This window comes from Torulaspora delbrueckii, chromosome 6 (genome assembly GCF_000243375.1).
Source record: "Torulaspora delbrueckii CBS 1146 chromosome 6, complete genome".
Taxonomy (NCBI): Eukaryota; Fungi; Ascomycota; class Saccharomycetes; order Saccharomycetales; family Saccharomycetaceae; genus Torulaspora; species Torulaspora delbrueckii.
Window position 1 is genome coordinate 98394 of NC_016506.1, and position 17598 is coordinate 115991.

Here is a 17598-nt window from a genome sequence, read left to right on the forward strand (position 1 = left end):
GGAAACGAGGAAATGAGAGGGAATCCAAGAACCATAAGGAGAGCTGTGCACCAAGTATAATTGAGAAACAACTTTTAGATAGCAACTTGAGCCTTTTTATCAACGTTGGCAATATTTTTCACTAGGCAGTATAGCCTAATTGAATTAGTATAATCTCAGAAATCCTCTCGGTGGCCAAGTTGGTTTAAGGCGCAAGACTGTAATTTTAAAGTAATCTTGATATCGGGCGTTCGAATCGCCCCCGGGAGATATTTTTTATTGATTCAATCAACAACGAGTATGAATAGTCAATTGTACAAGTTATCGTTGCTTTATTTTTTATTATTATATCTGCTGATATAAAATTTCTTCTTGTCTATCAATGTTGCTTTCCTGTCTATTATTTTCCTTATTAAAATCTATCACATATCTATATCGTAGGATTCGTCGTTAACTGTGTCGTTAGTCGCGGGCTGCCAACTAATATACGCATTGTCCATGCGAGTTTCGTTTTCGTGCTCGTCTTCATCGTCTATAAGCTCAAACTCTTCAGGAGTTGTATCGTAGAGGTTATATTGCAAAGATTCGACGCAGGGCCGTCTTTCATACGCCAGTAAATTATCCTGATAGTAACCTTGAACCATATAGTCCTCTGCCTCGGAATAAGGCGACGAAGCCTTCTGTTGTGTTGCTGTAAACCCGCCCTCTGCTGGAGTAGCTGCCGGAGTAAGAAAACCCAGATCCTCGGTTCGTTCTTTTGGCACTGCATCCTCCTTTAGCTGCCACCAATCATTTGTCAGTTCGCCCTTGAGCCTTTTGGGACATGGTTGCGGTAACGGATCCTGCTCTCTTTGATCGTAGTTCCTCTTTACCGGCTGATTTCTCGCACTCAGACCAGCAAACTCACCATAGTCTAGTAGCATGGAGTGTAATTGACCTCTACAGACCCAATAAAAGCTGCTATAAGACCTATTCGAAGCTATTTGATAGCACTTGAGCTGATCTTGTTCAAACGTTAAGAGCGACTAATGGAAATTTTTTTATCTATCAATCTCAAGATCACAAAGGGTTCAAACGGTTGGTAAAACCGTCTAAAGTCAGCTCACTGGAGCATTTAAGAGGCGTCTAATCATTTTTCAGTCTCCACTGTAGCTCAAAAAAGTTTTATTTGATTTGAAGTGCGAAAATTGGGCGGTTTCGAGAGCTTAAGAAAGATTTACGTGGAACCTTAGTCTTTAAAGACATTATGGAGAAACTGAACTCATTGGGATCCAGTTTACCACCTGAAAGGCCCCCAACTGATCAGGCAATCGAGTCGTTGAGCGGAGAGCTCTCGCAAGAGTTCAAAATAGCCGCCAACGCGGTTACAAAACTATACCGGGTCGCGAATGAGAGGAATTCTCTGCTCAAACATCGAGGGTATCTCCATTGTATAGAAGATCTGCTCGCCTTGATGCGTGAAGAACCGGCTTTGTCGGTCGAAGATATCCATCTGTGGTGTCTTCGACAGAGAGGCGAATTACTACCCTCGCATCAAACTACGGGGAACAACACAGACCAAGGCAAGAATTCTGGATCTCCACGTTATGACTTTCATTTCGATAATTCAACCACGAAAAGCAGTGGTTCCGAGGTTCCTCATTTTAGGTTGTCTACACCGCCTTTGAGCGTGGAACATACGAATGTTCAATCCAAGTCAAAAAAGACAAGATGGAACGTCAAGAAGCACCAGAATTGGAAGAACAATAATCATACGACCAAGGAAACGGATTATTCCTCAATTTCATCACCAGAGCAAGACATCAATGATCGTCAAAGAAGAGCCATTGCTCATCCAGGCTCGACGAAGAAGCAAAAAGTGGTGACGACAACGCATCCAAGTACTAGAAGAGTTGAATAATCCATCTGGCCAAACAACTACTTGGCCCTATGAAGTTCACGTGCAGTTCACATGGCTAAAGCCTTTTTGGCCTTTTTGGAAAATTTTGCATCGGAACCAGCTTCATTGGGCAAAACGTAAACACCAACAAGGATTCTTCTGTGCTGGGATAAGCCCTGTTTTGCTCTACTCTAGCTAAGAAAATGTGGCAGGAGTTCGATCGAAGAACGGGAGGACCTTTTCGGTCTTCCAATTTACTACTTATTGCAAATGGTAAATAGGATCTTTTAAACAAGGTCCTCTCGAGATCTCGTTTGTTTTAAGAAGGGTTTGTTCAGATCAATTCATTTACCGATTGAAGGTTGACTAAAGATATAGTATAGGATCGAGAGCATCAATGGGTCCACTTTTCCGTAGCCTTTTCAGGCTAGTCACTTTATTATTTTTTGCTGGTAATACATTACTTCTAATCCTTATTATCATTTCTGGTGCTACGAACAGTAATGCCGTGGATGGATTTTATTGGGTTCAAGGTGATACCAGCAATATTCCAAATGCTCCTTCTTTGACAAGATGGACTTTCTGGGGTGCTTGTTCAGTACAAGATGGTTCGACCCATTGTGGTGGTAACTTATCTCCAGCTTATCCCATTTCCCCTGTTGACAATTTTGGAACTCAGAGTAATGTCCCAGACAAATTTATCTCTAATAGAGACTCCTTCTATTACTTGACCAGGTTTTCATTCTGTTTCTTCTGGATTGCTTTAGCCTTTATTGGTGTCTCATTTTTACTATACATTGGTTCATGGTGTTCTTACGGTTTCTCTCAAGTCGTGTGGATTTTAACCTCCGTGGGATGTTTGTTTAACGTCACTGCTGTCGTTCTGCAAACTGCTGCCTCTGTTATGGCAAGAGATGCTTTCTCCGATGCTGATCGTGCTACTCGTTTGGGTTCGGACTTGTTCGGTATCGCTTGGGCGAGTGTTGCTCTATGTTTAATCGAATTCGTCGCTACTTTCATTGAATATCTCAGAAAGTTTAAGTCTACGGTGATTAGAGATCATGAAAAAGAATTGCAAAAAATTGAGGAACCTCGTCCCGTCGGCTCTAAGAATTGGTTCTTTTCCTCTAAGAACGAATCCTACCCAGCTGAAGAGCCTATTGTGACCAACACTGATCCATATGCCCAAAACAACGCCAATGCCACAGCTGCCGCCGTGCCACAAGAAAATCAGCACAAGGGTATCAACTTTTTTACGATCAGAAAGACCCAAAAAGTGACCCATGATGATGACTCTGTTTAATGGCAATTTAACGATCAGGCTTCAATACCCTCACACTAATTTACTCGGATTTCTAAAATTCGATATTAGAATGGTGCTATTTATCACTTTCTGTTCACACTTTGGAAATTCGACTTTAGTCGATTCCAGTCGGGCCTAAATTTCAGTTCTTTACATTCTTAAGTTTTAATATATAATCAATAAAATGATCACTGTAATCCCAGATGTACGAGCGCTTTGTTAGACGTTACATGATTAATGTTAAGTATCATTGACTCTCGCTTTTTCAATAAAGTCCAATGCATGCACGCAAAACTCTTCAATTGCCTCATTATGATGGATCCCCCCAACTCTAAGCGTATTCAGGTAATCGATAGCTAGCTGTCGTTTCATATCAGTAGTCATGCTAGATGATGGATCTCGAGTATCCCCGGAATCGGCTTTCAGTATTCTGTAAACCTTCGCTAAATGAAATTTCACAGTATTATACCTTAATAACTCGCGTAGCTCTGGGGTCAGTTCTATTGTTAGTTCAGACTTCTCCTCCTCGATGGGCGAGGCTTCTTTTATGGTTTCTTTCTGCTCATCGTTGTGTCTCTCGGTGTCCTTATAGCAAGCCAAAGAGCAGTATTTCACGGAGCATTTGGGACATCTATACTTCGCTGCTTCTTCATGACATATCCCACACTTCTCCTGGTTCATCCTTCACTTATCCTGGGCCTTAACGAGAGTCGCTGCTATCGCAGTTAACTTTCAGCTTTTTTCATTTAGATTTAACTGATAGATAATATAGGTTAAGCGATAACAAAAACGATTTATAAGAACTATCGATACTATGCTCCGTCAAACTGGTCTGCTTTCCAAACAAAGAGCCTATTTTCACAGGCAGTATCAATTCGTCGAATCGGTCTTTGCATCAGATCAAACTGTGACTTCACAATGCGAGTGCTACTCTAAGGAGGTAAACTCCAATCTAGGTCAGGATAAACAACTAGACATCAAAATTGAGATTCCTAAAAAAATCCCCGAGTATAAGAAGCATGTTTTAGTGGTATCTCCTCGGGACCGAAGTGTTGAAGATACCGAATGGAAGTCCTCATGGCAAAGCAAGCTGGAATTGAACCCCAGGTGGCCCTATTCGATAATTGGATCTTTGAAAGAACATTTAAAACACTCGAACGCTGGTTCAGGAATTCTAGTGAATGCAATCTCACTGATAAGCGGTGAGTTCGCACCGCTCGAACCAAGTGATGAACAGGTCGCAAGTATATTTGTTTTACCTGATATGAAACTATACAGAGTGTCAAAAGGTGAGATAAGTGATTTCGCTCATTTCTTGGGTGGTGGTGTGTCAGAGGAATCACGAAACAAACACTTGAATTTCTATGACTTTTTGAAAGGAGCTAATAATGCACAAGTGAACCCTAAACCTAGCCGCTCGGAGTCGGTAAAACCACATTTCGATCATGAAGTGCTCGAGAAAGATTGGCTGCTAATTTGTGGCCATCTTCAGCGTGATCACAGGTGTGGAATCATTGCGGAAGATTGTATCAAAGAAATCAAAACTAAGGGTCTCTGTGCCGATAGGAATATTGCAGTAATCTCACATATTGGAGGGCACAAATATGCAGGCAACATTATCCTGTACAACCATGAGAAGTCATCCGATGACTCGAAGAAACTTATTGATTGTTTATGGTTCAGTAAAGTACTGCCTCCAACCCTCTCAATCTTACTAGAGAACTTAGAAAATGGGAAAATACCAAAGGAGCTTTTCCGTGGTGGTGTATCTATGAATTAATTATATACGGATACTACGTTGTATTTTAGTATTACATGCAATTAGTCCTAATATCATTTATGATCTTGATTATCGTATCAGGGTTTAGTGTTTTGGATTCTGCGCAAAGGAACTTTTGCGCTGTATATGATAAGTCGATAAATCTTTCACAAAGGTCACCATCAACTATGTTGCGTACTGGCGCATAATAGCTTCTGTATCTTAGATGATCTCTGTCAACAATGGAATAGGATCCCTCGGGAACGTCGCCTTGACTTTTGTTAGATAGTTCGAACTCTGAATCCTCCTTCAACGAATCATCATGAACTACTTCGCTCTCACTTTTCAAATAAAACCTTTCATCTGCCTCGCTCATCATACTCTCAATAGTTTTGAAGTTACTGATTTCTGCCCTAGATAATAATGGGGTTAAGCAGCCAATCGTTCCTTGTAGTCCAGAATACATAATGGCTGGTCTATCAGACATTTGCAAAGACTCCAATATATGAATATTCATAGGAATGTCGTTAACGTAGAACATGTTCGTCAAGGTAAGTTTGAAAGGGCATTCCATGATATTCGGAGCATATTTCTTCATTGGAGGAAGCTGTTGTAATCTTTCTATTGCGTGTGGAAAGCATTGGGATAATGTTTTCTCATTCTCACTCTGTAATCTCAGTGTCCATATGTTGCCAAACTTGTCGCCGCCCAAAATGGTTGAAACATCTAAAAAGGCTAACGTAGTTACATGTCTTTTGACTATGTCGTCAGCGATGGGTAAAAATGCATTTTTAGACTTGTCCAGCAGAAAAAGAGTGACTGACTCGCGAATGTCCCCAACAGCAACTCGCTGATTCTTCCAATTAGCAAGGGCGGTGATCTTAGTAATGGAAGGTGTCGTTTCTGAAAAAGATTGTTTCAGTAGCTGCTTTTTCCCCAAACCAAACAGGACCAAACTCCCAAAAATCGGCACAAGCAACTTATCTGAGAAGGGAATCATACAGGTTACTTGATCTTCAATCAACGTCTTATGAAGTAACCTAAAATCAAACGTTTTACCTTTCTTATCGACAGAGACTACGAAGGTTGTGAGGTATCCGTCTCTTGTTGACAAAACAAGATGATCTGTGCTACCAGAAAACTTCGCCAGTGATGCTGTGACAACATCTATTCCTTCCATGACTTTAAAAACTTCGTCTCCTTGGGGAAGAGTATAAATTTCTCCACCTCTGCTAATACTGACTCGAAATCCCTTGCCCTCTCTCCTAGAACATTCGATGTTTAAAAGGAGTCTTTTATCTTCTTGAAACGCGAGTAGTATTGGCTTATCATACGGGTGTACTCCGAGTCTTACATCTTGATCCTCTTCTTCGTCTGACTCACCATCAATATGATGCGCAGCCTTGCTCCCATCAACGCTGACATCTTCCACTTGGAACCATTCCTCCTGGGTCGAAAAATCCTTAAGCTTACCAATCATCAAGGAGCCTGACGAGCTTATTGCGCAGCAACCGTTAAGGCTTGATTCATCAGCGATAAATTCACAAACTTTTGTCAAGTTGTTCGACCCCGACAAGATTGGTCGGACGTAGAGCAATGGAGTTTTGGTATAACTAATCCATGTTTTTGTACAGTGAAGTAGAACAGCTGGCCTCAAGTTTTGAGAGGTAGAAGCCTGTTTGCCTTCTTCCTTTTCCTCTTCGTCTTCTTCAATGTCTTCATCCTCAGAAGATTGTTCCAATGATATTGATCCAAGGCATGAGAGAGTCACTGGTCTAGGTCCCAGAAATTTCGTTCTAACATCGTACAGCTGTCCATCGTTGTTATTAACCATGGATCTGCAGTAAACACCATTCTCCAGGCCAATGTGTAATTCCAAATTACTGTCTTGTATGAGCTTCAGGTCGGTGACAGGTGCTAATACAGTTTGTATTGACACGATTTCCATGAACTCATCCATGTCAGACCTCTTCAAAGAGATCAACTTTACAGTAGAATCATTGCTACCGACAGCAAGGTAATCGCTTCTTTTTGACCTGACCATCGAGATACTAGTGATGGGTTCATCTAGTTCAATTTTATTTTGCGACTCATGTAATGAACCAGAGGTGATTTCGAAGTATACAATTTCACAATTTGATAATCCGATCGAAAGCTGGGTTTCTGAGCTGGTGGCACAAACTATTCGAATACCTGCAGGCGGAAACCATTTTAAGTTGCAAGTGAAGCCATCTTTGTCTGAGACGACTTGTCGCAGCTCATTTTCGCAGACTTGTATGATATACTGGTCTGTCATTGCCGCGACATATAGCGACTTATCGCCTTTCACTTTGAATGGATTTTTCAAACTGTTCATCTCTTCAAGGGTACCACTCTCGATCTCAAGAATCATTGTTGATTTTGGGAACCCTAAAAACAACAACTTATGAATTGACTCACCAGGAACTTTTATAGTCCAGATATTTTCAGCACCTGGCGGTAATGGCGAGGAGATATCATCTTCGAATCTCACACCATTAGTCAAAATCCTAGTTGAGTTTGCCGCTATAGTGAGTGGATTCGAATTTGTCACCTGAGTCGATAATAAAGGATTGAGATTTTTTTTAGTCGAGACGATACTCAGGTTATTCAACGTTTCGGTGGGCTCAAATCTCAATTGTTTGCCAGGATCAGCAGATGTAATCTTTTCGCTATCATCCCCCAAACTATCAAATTGAAACAAGTAGCTATCACCCAGTTCTGAATTAGCAAATAAATATCCGTTTTTGAAAATGTGTAACTTTTCTGCTTGGAAAATGGTATCAAAGTAAGAGATAGAAACCAGTGGTTTATCTCTATCGTTCCCATCGGGTTCGATCGTGAGCTTGTACAAATCTCCAAAATTTGATTGTAGAAGTATAAAGAAGCTTTTCTTCAAAGTTTGCAATGCCCCAGAAATTATTGTTGCCTTCTGACCATTACGGTTCGGTAGAGGGACCTTCAGGCTGAAAAATCCATTCATATCCTTGACCATTAGATAGTTTTCGAAACCAACGAGTACAAAGGGATTGATTTCATCTGTGTTGGAGACACAATTAATCTTGTACTTCGATAGAGCAGGAATACCCATGATAAAGTTGGCCTCGGAATTTACCTTGTACTCAGCCTTCTTCACAATGTGATTCAAACTTAAATCCAGGATGTAGAATACCAAGTGATAATTGTTTGCATCAATTTCCAAAGCCGCAAAACATGGATTATCGTACTGAACATCGCATGAGGTGATATCCAAAGTTATAACATCCGGTCTTATTGCTTCCAAGGGCGACTGAATCACCAGAGATCCATCATTATTAGTGTTCAAGACAAAGCAAAGCTTGTTCTTCTCAATTGCTGAAAGCAGAAGGCATCTACCGTACGGATCAACGGTCATGTAAGAAATCGGCGACACCCTTCGAACCTGAGACCTCGTCATCGGTTGATTGAGCACAGTTTTAAGGGCAATCCTGTTCAAAGAAGGCCTATGGAACTGAGCAATTGTGAGGTTCCCTGAATCAGATGTCATCGCTAACAGAGACACGCTCGAGTTCTCGATTCGAAAGGATTCTATTGTAGTTAATGTAGCAAATATCGGTATTTCGATTAGCCTCCTTAAGGTCCCATTTGCAACATCGTATAGCTCTATGTGGGTTTCAGTGGCGATACAAAGTTGTAGATCTTTTGAACGTTTATTGTCCTGCTCCCTGTCGATGAAATGTCCAATGCAAGAGTTAACATAGTTGGTTTGCCGCTTCAACGTCAAATGGTACAGGTAGAGGTCCGATTCCTGAACAAGCATCGAATTATCGCCAGCTTAACCTGTGATGAGCACCAACAATTATTTGATTTTAGCAAGCCCCAATACACAAAATCCCTCCAGCAAGCTATTGAGCTGGGTTTGATGAATACACACTCAATTTGAGTTATTACCAGAGCCTCTTGGTCCTCTTTTCAAGTGACCACTTTTTATCTTTTGTAACAGTAAGCAGGCCTTGAAGTGAAATTTCATTCCTTAACAAAACATACCACTTGAACAAACAAGAACCTTAAAGCCATCGACCAAATAACACGACGATGGAAGTTTACGTTAGACTCAACAATGATGTTGAAAGAGATTTTGCATTCCAAGTAGATTCGGAGGATACGATCAATTCTAAGATCGCTAGGGTCTTCCTCAAGGGTGGCGAAGGTGTTTCTGATATAATTGTGTTGAGACCAACGATATTTCATAAGAAATTACCAACTGGGTACTCTAAGTCAATGCATCCAGGCTACATGACAGAGGGTGGGTGCTTGATTTTCGATTACGATGCCGATCTAAAGCAGTACAAACAAAAGTTAGACCCTGAAAAGAAATTGATGGATCAACTATGGCCCGGTCAATTAATCTTGCCTGAATGGGAAAGATCAACGACCAACATCATCATTTATGTCGCTCTAATGTTGGTTTGGTTGTACACCGATTTGCCCGACGTTATCTCGCCAACGCCTGGTATCTCTTTGACTAACCAGTTGTCCCGTATTGCAATCCCAATCTTGGAACATTTCGAGTTGGGACACGTCGCTGATCGTTTAAAGATGGAGATCCAGGTGAACTACACGGGTCTGGCCGCTCAATGGTTGTTCTTCGTGGTCCACATCTTGAAGATCGCAGTCTTAACCATGTTCTTCACCACCGCTATGGTCAACCCAATTAGTTTCAACCCAGCTGTTCTTTACAAGATCAGAAACATACAATTGACGGACCCCAAATTGAGAAGTTTACTACGTTCTTTGGGTTGGGTCGGCGCCAGAAGAGGTACTTATGATGAGTACCAAGGCAATCTCTACAGCTACATCATGAAGAAGTACGGAGATCCAGCAAAGGCTTTTAGAGCTGGTATGATCAAGGTCGCTGCAGCTCCAGGATTTCCTCTCGGTGAAGGTGAGGGTTTTCAAACCCCACTGGCCCAAAGGCTTACTGGTAGTACGTTCAAGACAATAAAGGATGAAGGAAAATTTGTTCTCAGTGAGGAGTATTTTATTCAACTTGAGGATGATTTGAAGAAGAAGTTGGACGCATGTCAAGGCGACATCGGTGAAATGAACAATGAGATCAGAAGGTTCAGAAGGTTTGGTTTTTTGAACCAGGTGAAGAATTAAAAGAATTGGTTAAATTGAGAAAGGAAGCCTTGGCCAATGAGAAGGCTGAGAAATTAGTAGAATCAAAGAAGGAGAAATGATTAGTTACTGTATTTTTGTTTGACTCTGTAAATTAAATCAAACCTATGTTAATAAAAAATATTCCCGTGAAAGGCCAAAAACCAATAGTTGTCTAACTAGCACTAATGAAACGAAAAATAATAAAAAAAAACAATCGCGACGGGACTCGAACCCGCAATCTTCTCCTTAGGAGGGAGACGCCTTACCATTAGGCTACGCGATTCGTCGTTCAGAGCGATGCAGAGCACCGCCTTTCTTTACCGCTGGGCCACGGAGGATCACCAGCTGATACAAAGTTTGAGGATAGAGGTGCCTATCTTCAGGAGACTATTTTGGACTTATATAGTCCATTGAATTCTTGTATAGCAGGCCATTCTTTTTCTTTATAACCGTGTGCAATATGATATTACTTATGTAATTATTTATTTCCTCGAGTGTAGTGCTCGTAATCTTCATTAGCTATCCTCTCCCTTCTTTCCAGCAAACTATCATTCCTTTGTGGAAATGGGATCCTTGTGTGAGCCCTTGTGGGCGTGCATATTTTTTCGCTTTCGAAGCTGTGTTTCGTTGAAATTGGTGGAGGTCTCGGTCTCACTAAACTTTCCGTCGACATTAGTGGCTGAACAGACTCCATGACTACTGGCTCGAAACTGTCCTTGATAGCGGAAGTGACTTCAACTGGTTTGGTCGTTTCATTAAAGTCGTCCTCGATTTTCTCCTTTTGAGCCTCGAGATCGTTCGTGCTCGTTCTGCTGAAAGTTGGATGTTGCTTGAGTAATTCCGCACTCGAATCGTTGTTGAATGCATATTGGTATTCTTCGAAAGTAGCAGTCGATTTGTTCGATAAATTGGCTAGTTTCTTCCTCCTTCTCTCGACCAAAGCATCGATATTACGACTGATCGTAACACACACAAATTCTCTCAATCCACTGTGCCTATGCTTGTTGATGAGCTTGTAATAAACATACACGGAACATAAGAGGGCTAAGACAAGTCTGGAAATGAAAAATGCCCAAATGATAAAAGAGAATAACATAAACGATAACAGCACAGCTTCTTCATGATTTGTTTGAGCGATAGTCCTAATCTTGGCGATTAACCCATCAAAAGATTCGAGATCACCAAGACTTGAATTTGGCTTAACTGTGACAAGTACAGACCACAATGTGAGTCCATTTATGACCTGCCTTGGGGTATCTGTAAATAAAAGCCGAATGCAACTCTTTATCTCAAAAAATGTATAAAATGCAACCTTTTGATACGCACCAGTAGGTGATATCTTATTCAATACGCAAAAAAAGTTATAATTGGACAATGAGTATGCTGTTCTCGAGAAATCGTTGATGTAAGTTAATGCAATATTTCTCGTACGATAAATCCTGATGCCACTAATAGTTTCCCATATTAAGAGTACGATCGAAGCTAAGATACATCCACTGAAAAGCCATTTGGATATGCGGAATGGTAAGTACGGCTGAATGATATTATTAGACCATGGATTGTATGCCAGTAGCTTTATGCAGGTGTAAACGTCGGAAACAAACAAAGCAACCTTCAGCAAAGTAAGTCCCCATGACCAAACGATGTAGTTGAATAAAGTGCAAAACCTGAAGTTCCGAAAAAGCGAGGGATCGACATTATCAAATGTCTTAGCATTAATCGAGTACTTCCACTCGTTTCTGAAAATCATTGTGGGTTCCTAAGATTCTTGACTGATAAAAGACGGCTGCCTCCACTCACGGGTCCATTTAAATAGATCTCAGTAAAGGTTCTTTTTTCTCATGAATGTCACAGATGTTTGTCTTTCTGAAACATTCCTACTTCATTCATCTATTGTTATTACGCGTCCAGAACGCGAACTGTGTTTTGCAATCTAGATATAAAAAGATCTACAAAATAGTTTAAGATAGTAAGAGGGCCTAAGATCGCAGTCTCCTATCCTCTCGTCGAGTTCATGACCATGTTTCTGATCTCAAACATGTGGCTCTGGCATTTCTCGTTCTTGTTCCTGGATTCTGACTCTGAGTCCTTGTTCCCTAATAAGAACCAACCACCAACCTTCCGATTCCAGCGGTTTTCTTCATGACAAAACTTCTCGAGGAGTCGAGAGCTGAGTTGAAATGCTGGCTCTCGGGCAATCTCTCGGTTTGTAACTCCCATAGAATGATACCTTGTAGTCGCCGATGAGTTTAGTCTGTCTGCAATGTTGTCCCCTGTAGACGGCAGCAGTTGGCTTTGAGACCTCAGAAATGGTGAGATATAATGCTTTGTCTTTGGTGAATTACTTATCACTGGTGTAATGTCCTTTATACCTGCGAATGGATCTTGTTCTTCGTCATCTCCGTGAGCACTTACCCACCGCAGATTTTCATCATCGAACATCATCTTACCGATAATTCGTGGTTTCTTTAGCCTTTTAGTTGACTTTATCATAGATGGTTTCGTCAGCCCAGGTTCCTGGTTTGTTGTCTCATTAAGTTGTGATTTTGACTTGATTAACAAAGGTTTCTTGTCAATGGCGTCCAAGTTTGTAAACTTATCCAAAACTTGCTCGTTTCCTTCCCATTTCATTGTCTTTGGGTTATAATACATACGACCATTTTTTATTGGCGTATTATGATCGATTTCTTGCTTAATGGTCTTAATTCTGGATGCTGCTGTAGTGTTCCTAGCCGATCTACGGCGTGATAAAGCTGGAACCTGTTCTTTAAAGGAATCTAGGTGATTTTTGGCATTCCAATCTCGGTATCTCTTATGCAATCGTGGTGTCAGTAGGGCGTCATCTCTCACTATCTCGTATTGAGATGGCGACAGCTTCAGCGGAGATTCTTCAGACGGTCTATTCAGAAATTGAGGTTGTATGAGCCTTTCGTCAAAGACAAAATCTTTGTCATCATCCTCATCTTCCTCTCTATTCGTTTCCATTAAGTCATTTCTAAGCCTGTTGCCATACTTTCCTACCTGGTTCGGTAGTGCGAAGTCCTCTTCTTCTTCTTCTATCGTTGGATTAAAATTAGAGAGCGTGGGCATGGATTTCTTGAACCGCACAGTGCTGTTCGATTGAACTCTTAAATCACCGGTCGATAGGCTATTGGGCATTTCTCCATTACTTCTTGGTCTTGTCTTTAATTCCATCATTGATCTTGGTTGTCTTAGAGCCGGGGGCCTTTTCTTACTGCCAACATTTAATCGTTTGCTGAACTCTCTTGCCAGCTCATTGCTATTTGGACGAGAAACATCAGGTTTTAACGCCAGTGATCCTGACGAACCTCGCAATTTGAAATAGGTCTTCAATGCGTCATCAAAGTCATCTTTTCGATCCTGAAATTCTTGGAAATCATTCAAAAATTCATCTTCCTCTTCTACTTCTTCATCTTCCTCCGTCTTACTACCACGGGAATGCTTTTCTTTAGGATGAGAGAAAATTGTACCGTCTGAGCTTGTAGATGATGTGGGAGTAGGTGCAACCAGTGGTTGTCGTGATAATGGTGATCTTCGGCTATCAGGTACCGTTTTCTTTGCATAATCTCTGGTAAATGTTGTGTCCATATCCTCGAACGATGTCTCGGGCAATTCATCGAGATTGATCGGCCTGATGGACATGCTACCTGGGCAATTGAGGTAGAATAGTTTAAGTGTTGTATTTCTGAATTTGTTTACTTTTGTTCTTTCTTTGTGATCCCTTCAAGTAAAGGCTTCGATGATTTTTAGAGATGGCCTTCAGTGAAAAATTAAATATATTACAGACCTTACTAAAGGTCGATTTAAGGACTAATGAAAGGCTCTGGGAATGAGTGTGATGTGGTTGGCGGTAATCTAAATGCTCTTGATGGGTTGGAGTCTTCGTTCCTGAGAGATAATTCGCAGCTAGTGGAAGCTTACGAAAACATAGACTGGAAGAGCGTTCAGTCGTTGAATGCCTTGGTAGGATCTGTGGAACAGGTAGTTATCAAGTACAAGAATCCAAATGAAAAGATCAAAAGAGCAATTGAGACGATTTACCTCCAACTGTTGCAGAGGTATCCACTTTTTTTTGGCTACTGGAAACGATTTACTGCTGTACAATATCAACTTAACGGCCTTGCGAAATCGATCGCCACCCTCGGCAAAGCTGTTGAAGCATTTCCTAATTCTTTAGAGCTTTGGTGCGACTATTTGAATGTCCTATGTGCCAATAATGCAGGTGAAGTGGAACTAATACGAAAAAATTTCCGAATAGCGAAAGATAGGGTCGGTTATCAATTCCTATCACATCCATTCTGGGATAAGTATATCGACTTTGAAACTAAACATGAAGCATGGGATCATCTGTCTGACATATACGCAGAGTTGGTCACGATACCAATACATCAATACGCAAAATACGGCACCGCCTACAAGTCATTTCTGATAAGTGCAAATTCACCGAAGAAGGAACCTGATTTGGAGGTCAAACTTCGAAATACTCAGAAAATTGTTTCGTTGATATGGCCTTTTGAATCAAAGATAAAGCAGAGTTTCTTCAATATTACTCCTGTCTCTGAAGAAGAACTCAGCAATTGGGACGAATATTTGAAGTTTTTGACGCACAATCAACTGAAGCACAGTTTCTCTTCCAAGCTGATAAAAGCTACTTTTGAAAGATGCCTGGTGCCATGCCTCTACTACGAGCATTATTGGATAATGTATGCGGATTGGTCAGAACAGGTTCAGCCTTTAGATTTGCATACCAATATTGAACTCTATCAAAGAGGAATGAGTATGCTGCCTATGAATTTAAGGCAGTTTCGTTTTAAATTCTTGACTTTCCTTCAGAAAAACTATAGAAACGAGAAGGATTACATCTTTTTGATCTTCGGCCAAACTATTTCTTCAATCATAAAGCTATATCCTTATGAAGCTTTGTTGCTCACAGAGTATTTGGCTATGTTGAGAAGGCATCGTTGCGGCACGAGTATCGATGAGGACGACAAGGTGATCTACGACCAGCTAACTTCTTACTCGAAAGAATTGGAGTCTGCCATCAAAAACTACATTAATCACACAGTGGATAAAAATGCTCTCCTACAATGTTTGATAAACGATTTGAACCTCCCCATTATTGTTGTAGAGCTCATCAAGACAACATGGTTGGTACTAAAAAACACAATGCAAACGAGGAAATACTTCAATTTCTACAGTAAAAATAGACTGTTTCAGTCATCAGTTGCATTTTGGCTCACTTACTACAAGTTTGAGAAGTCGAACCAAAACTTTGCTCGGCTAAACAAGTTTGTCAATGATCTAGGAGTCGAAATCTTCTTGCCGCTTACTATCATGAATGACATCCTAAATGACTATCGATCCTTTTATCTAGCAAATTCCAATGCGGGAGTTTATCAAACAGTTCGTAACGGAGATGATGGTGGAAGTGAATTTCATATGATGGATCCCATTTTGCTAATACAATTAAAGTTAAACAACCCGCAGTGGTATCCAGGTCGATACAAACAATCCTTGGATTGGCACAGGTCAAGAGAATTCAGGGAAAACGGCCATCCTAATATTCTTGACGATAAGCCACAGATATCTAACACGGTTTTAGACCAGACTACAAAAATTTTCGGTAATCGCCAGCTGCCGCTTCCTACTTTCAGGAATTTAGAGAGGATCAATCAACCACTCAAACACGACGATATATTCAGTAAATATTATTTAGATACAAATAGATGAGGCCTATTTTTTTTTATATTGATTATAAATTTACGTTTAATTCGCTTTGGAAGAAATTGAGCGAACGTTAAAATGTTTAGAGACCAAGAACTAAATAAAGCCAGTTCAGCTCAGATAGTACAATATTCGTCGATTGATCTACTTAAAAGAGCAGTATAGAATAAAGCTGAAGATACCATAAATTTCCTTTAATATTATACAGTATACGCAATTAATCTGCAAAAGTCTATAAATGTTATCGTACATTCTTCAATCAAATTTGACCTTCTTACCTGTGGAAGGCACAATTGCAGCCGACGCTCTTGGAGCTGATGCAAGAGCCACACTACTTTTCAGACGGTTGTTTGAATCAACAAACGCGTTCTTATTGTTGTACTTTTTAGCGGGCGGTATATTCTTTTTTGATGTTAAAGATGGGACACTCTTCTGCTCTGGGGCCTTTCTTTCATTGTTATTTTGGAGATCAAATGATTTTCTTGGCTCTTCCTGAGGCCTCCTCTTGACCTGTCTTTTACTCCTGTCTTCACCATATTCCATCCTAATAGGTCTTTGTGCAATCTTCCTACAGCCCTTGTCTTTCAAAGCATTAGTTGCACCTTCCTCGTCTTTGAAATCCACGAAAGCAAACCCTTTGCATTTCCCACTGTCCTGAAAAGTAGCCATTCTAATTTTGACAATCTCACCGCAATGTTGGAAGTGTTTCTTCAGTAGTTCATCAGTTGTATCGAAAGACAAGTTACCAACGAAAAGAATTCGAGAAGGAGGATTCTTGGACAACGAGACAAGGTCGTTTTTGTCTGGTCTGCCATCAAAACTTTTAGAGTTCTTGATCAGTAAATTTCTACCGTTCAAATGTGATTCACTCAGAGAGATTGCAGCCTCCATTTGTTCAGTGGTTTCGAAATCCATATAACAAAAACCTTTATTTCTGATCTTCTTACCGTCATTCTGTGCGAGTGGCATATTGACTCTAACAATTGTTTCTTCGGTAATTTGAGCACCATCTTCTGATTCCTTAGTCTTTGCAGAGAAGAATCTCACCAGATCTTCCTTCGTAGTGTCGAAAGAAAGATTTCCTATCCAGACACCGTATTTCTTGTCCTTTTTATCAGCAGTTGGCTGCTCACCATCAGCCGATGAGCTTTCAGGCTTTTCCTTGGTCGCTTGTTCCTTAACTTCGCTTTCTTTCTTGAACTCTTCCACCGAAGTTGGGTCAATATTAAACTTGGCATTTAGCTCTTCTAAAGTAACTTTGCCCCTTCTCAACAAACGTTTTTGCTTCTTAGATAGTGGCACAGAACCTTTTAAATCAATTTCAATCTCATCTTCGGCCTTTCTCTTCTTGGTTGGGTCGGCAAGAGCCTTTTTAATCTCAACTTCTTTAATAGAATTTTGATCTTGCTCAACTTCAGTCATACTTCAATGGTCTTATAGCAAAATCAAAGGTCTATGTGGCTACTCTCTTGGACTTGAAAGTATCTCATCTCATCTCATCGGAAAATTTTCAAAAGTACCAAGCCCGCTTCATGGAAAGAAAAATGAATAACAGAGGTAAGATTCGACACATAGGAAATTAAATTTAATTAGTGATACTTAAAAATTAGTAGTAGAAATAGAACTGATATGGTGACATTAAAGGTTACACAAGATGCTGGTTAAACTTCGATAGTTTGCCAGACTGGGCTAGATTCCAAAGCAACGGACTTCCCTTTTAACTAGGATATACCATTTAATGAGAACAACTTGCCACGAGAGAATATAAGGATC

At 40.5% G+C, this 17598-nt stretch overlaps 11 protein-coding genes and 2 non-coding genes across 13 annotated transcripts; 6 read left to right on the plus strand and 7 right to left on the minus strand.

Moving 5' to 3' along the window:
• Window positions 1-164: 164 nt before the first annotated feature.
• On the plus strand, window positions 165-249 carry TDEL0Ftrna3Y. The gene is given in 2 exon segments: window positions 165-204; window positions 213-249. It is a non-coding gene; the product is annotated as a tRNA-Tyr (tRNA).
• Window positions 250-401: 152 nt separating this feature from the next.
• On the minus strand, window positions 402-902 carry TDEL0F00580 (uncharacterized protein; the record flags this gene model as incomplete). Its single annotated transcript, XM_003682032.1, has 1 exon — window positions 402-902. The coding sequence occupies one exon, from the start codon at window positions 900-902 to the stop codon at window positions 402-404; it is 501 nt and encodes a 166-aa protein (XP_003682080.1).
• A 323-nt stretch (window positions 903-1225) lies between these two features.
• TDEL0F00590 (uncharacterized protein) lies at window positions 1226-1879 on the plus strand (the record flags this gene model as incomplete). The annotated part of the gene is made up of 1 exon (XM_003682033.1): window positions 1226-1879. The coding sequence occupies one exon, from the start codon at window positions 1226-1228 to the stop codon at window positions 1877-1879; it is 654 nt and encodes a 217-aa protein (XP_003682081.1).
• Window positions 1880-2255: 376 nt separating this feature from the next.
• On the plus strand, window positions 2256-3161 carry SUR7 (Sur7p; the record flags this gene model as incomplete). The annotated part of the gene is made up of 1 exon (XM_003682034.1): window positions 2256-3161. One exon carries the CDS (start codon window positions 2256-2258, stop codon window positions 3159-3161), a length of 906 nt encoding a protein of 301 aa, XP_003682082.1.
• A 240-nt stretch (window positions 3162-3401) lies between these two features.
• On the minus strand, window positions 3402-3842 carry HIT1 (Hit1p; the record flags this gene model as incomplete). The annotated part of the gene is made up of 1 exon (XM_003682035.1): window positions 3402-3842. One exon carries the CDS (start codon window positions 3840-3842, stop codon window positions 3402-3404), a length of 441 nt encoding a protein of 146 aa, XP_003682083.1.
• A 133-nt stretch (window positions 3843-3975) lies between these two features.
• AIM32 (Aim32p) lies at window positions 3976-4941 on the plus strand (the record flags this gene model as incomplete). The annotated part of the gene is made up of 1 exon (XM_003682036.1): window positions 3976-4941. One exon carries the CDS (start codon window positions 3976-3978, stop codon window positions 4939-4941), a length of 966 nt encoding a protein of 321 aa, XP_003682084.1.
• Window positions 4942-4972: 31 nt separating this feature from the next.
• Window positions 4973-8737, minus strand: RSE1 (U2 snRNP complex subunit RSE1; the record flags this gene model as incomplete). The annotated part of the gene is made up of 1 exon (XM_003682037.1): window positions 4973-8737. The coding sequence occupies one exon, from the start codon at window positions 8735-8737 to the stop codon at window positions 4973-4975; it is 3765 nt and encodes a 1254-aa protein (XP_003682085.1).
• Window positions 8738-9012: 275 nt separating this feature from the next.
• Window positions 9013-10080, plus strand: GSF2 (Gsf2p; the record flags this gene model as incomplete). The annotated part of the gene is made up of 1 exon (XM_003682038.1): window positions 9013-10080. The coding sequence occupies one exon, from the start codon at window positions 9013-9015 to the stop codon at window positions 10078-10080; it is 1068 nt and encodes a 355-aa protein (XP_003682086.1).
• A 211-nt stretch (window positions 10081-10291) lies between these two features.
• On the minus strand, window positions 10292-10363 carry TDEL0Ftrna6R. Its single transcript has one exon. It is a non-coding gene; the product is annotated as a tRNA-Arg (tRNA).
• Window positions 10364-10558: 195 nt separating this feature from the next.
• Window positions 10559-11830, minus strand: TDEL0F00650 (uncharacterized protein; the record flags this gene model as incomplete). The annotated part of the gene is made up of 1 exon (XM_003682039.1): window positions 10559-11830. The coding sequence occupies one exon, from the start codon at window positions 11828-11830 to the stop codon at window positions 10559-10561; it is 1272 nt and encodes a 423-aa protein (XP_003682087.1).
• A 245-nt stretch (window positions 11831-12075) lies between these two features.
• On the minus strand, window positions 12076-13743 carry BFA1 (Bfa1p; the record flags this gene model as incomplete). Its single annotated transcript, XM_003682040.1, has 1 exon — window positions 12076-13743. The coding sequence occupies one exon, from the start codon at window positions 13741-13743 to the stop codon at window positions 12076-12078; it is 1668 nt and encodes a 555-aa protein (XP_003682088.1).
• Window positions 13744-13914: 171 nt separating this feature from the next.
• Window positions 13915-15831, plus strand: PRP39 (Prp39p; the record flags this gene model as incomplete). The annotated part of the gene is made up of 1 exon (XM_003682041.1): window positions 13915-15831. One exon carries the CDS (start codon window positions 13915-13917, stop codon window positions 15829-15831), a length of 1917 nt encoding a protein of 638 aa, XP_003682089.1.
• A 249-nt stretch (window positions 15832-16080) lies between these two features.
• NOP13 (Nop13p) lies at window positions 16081-17247 on the minus strand (the record flags this gene model as incomplete). The annotated part of the gene is made up of 1 exon (XM_003682042.1): window positions 16081-17247. The coding sequence occupies one exon, from the start codon at window positions 17245-17247 to the stop codon at window positions 16081-16083; it is 1167 nt and encodes a 388-aa protein (XP_003682090.1).
• Between the last annotated feature and the right edge of the window lie 351 nt (window positions 17248-17598).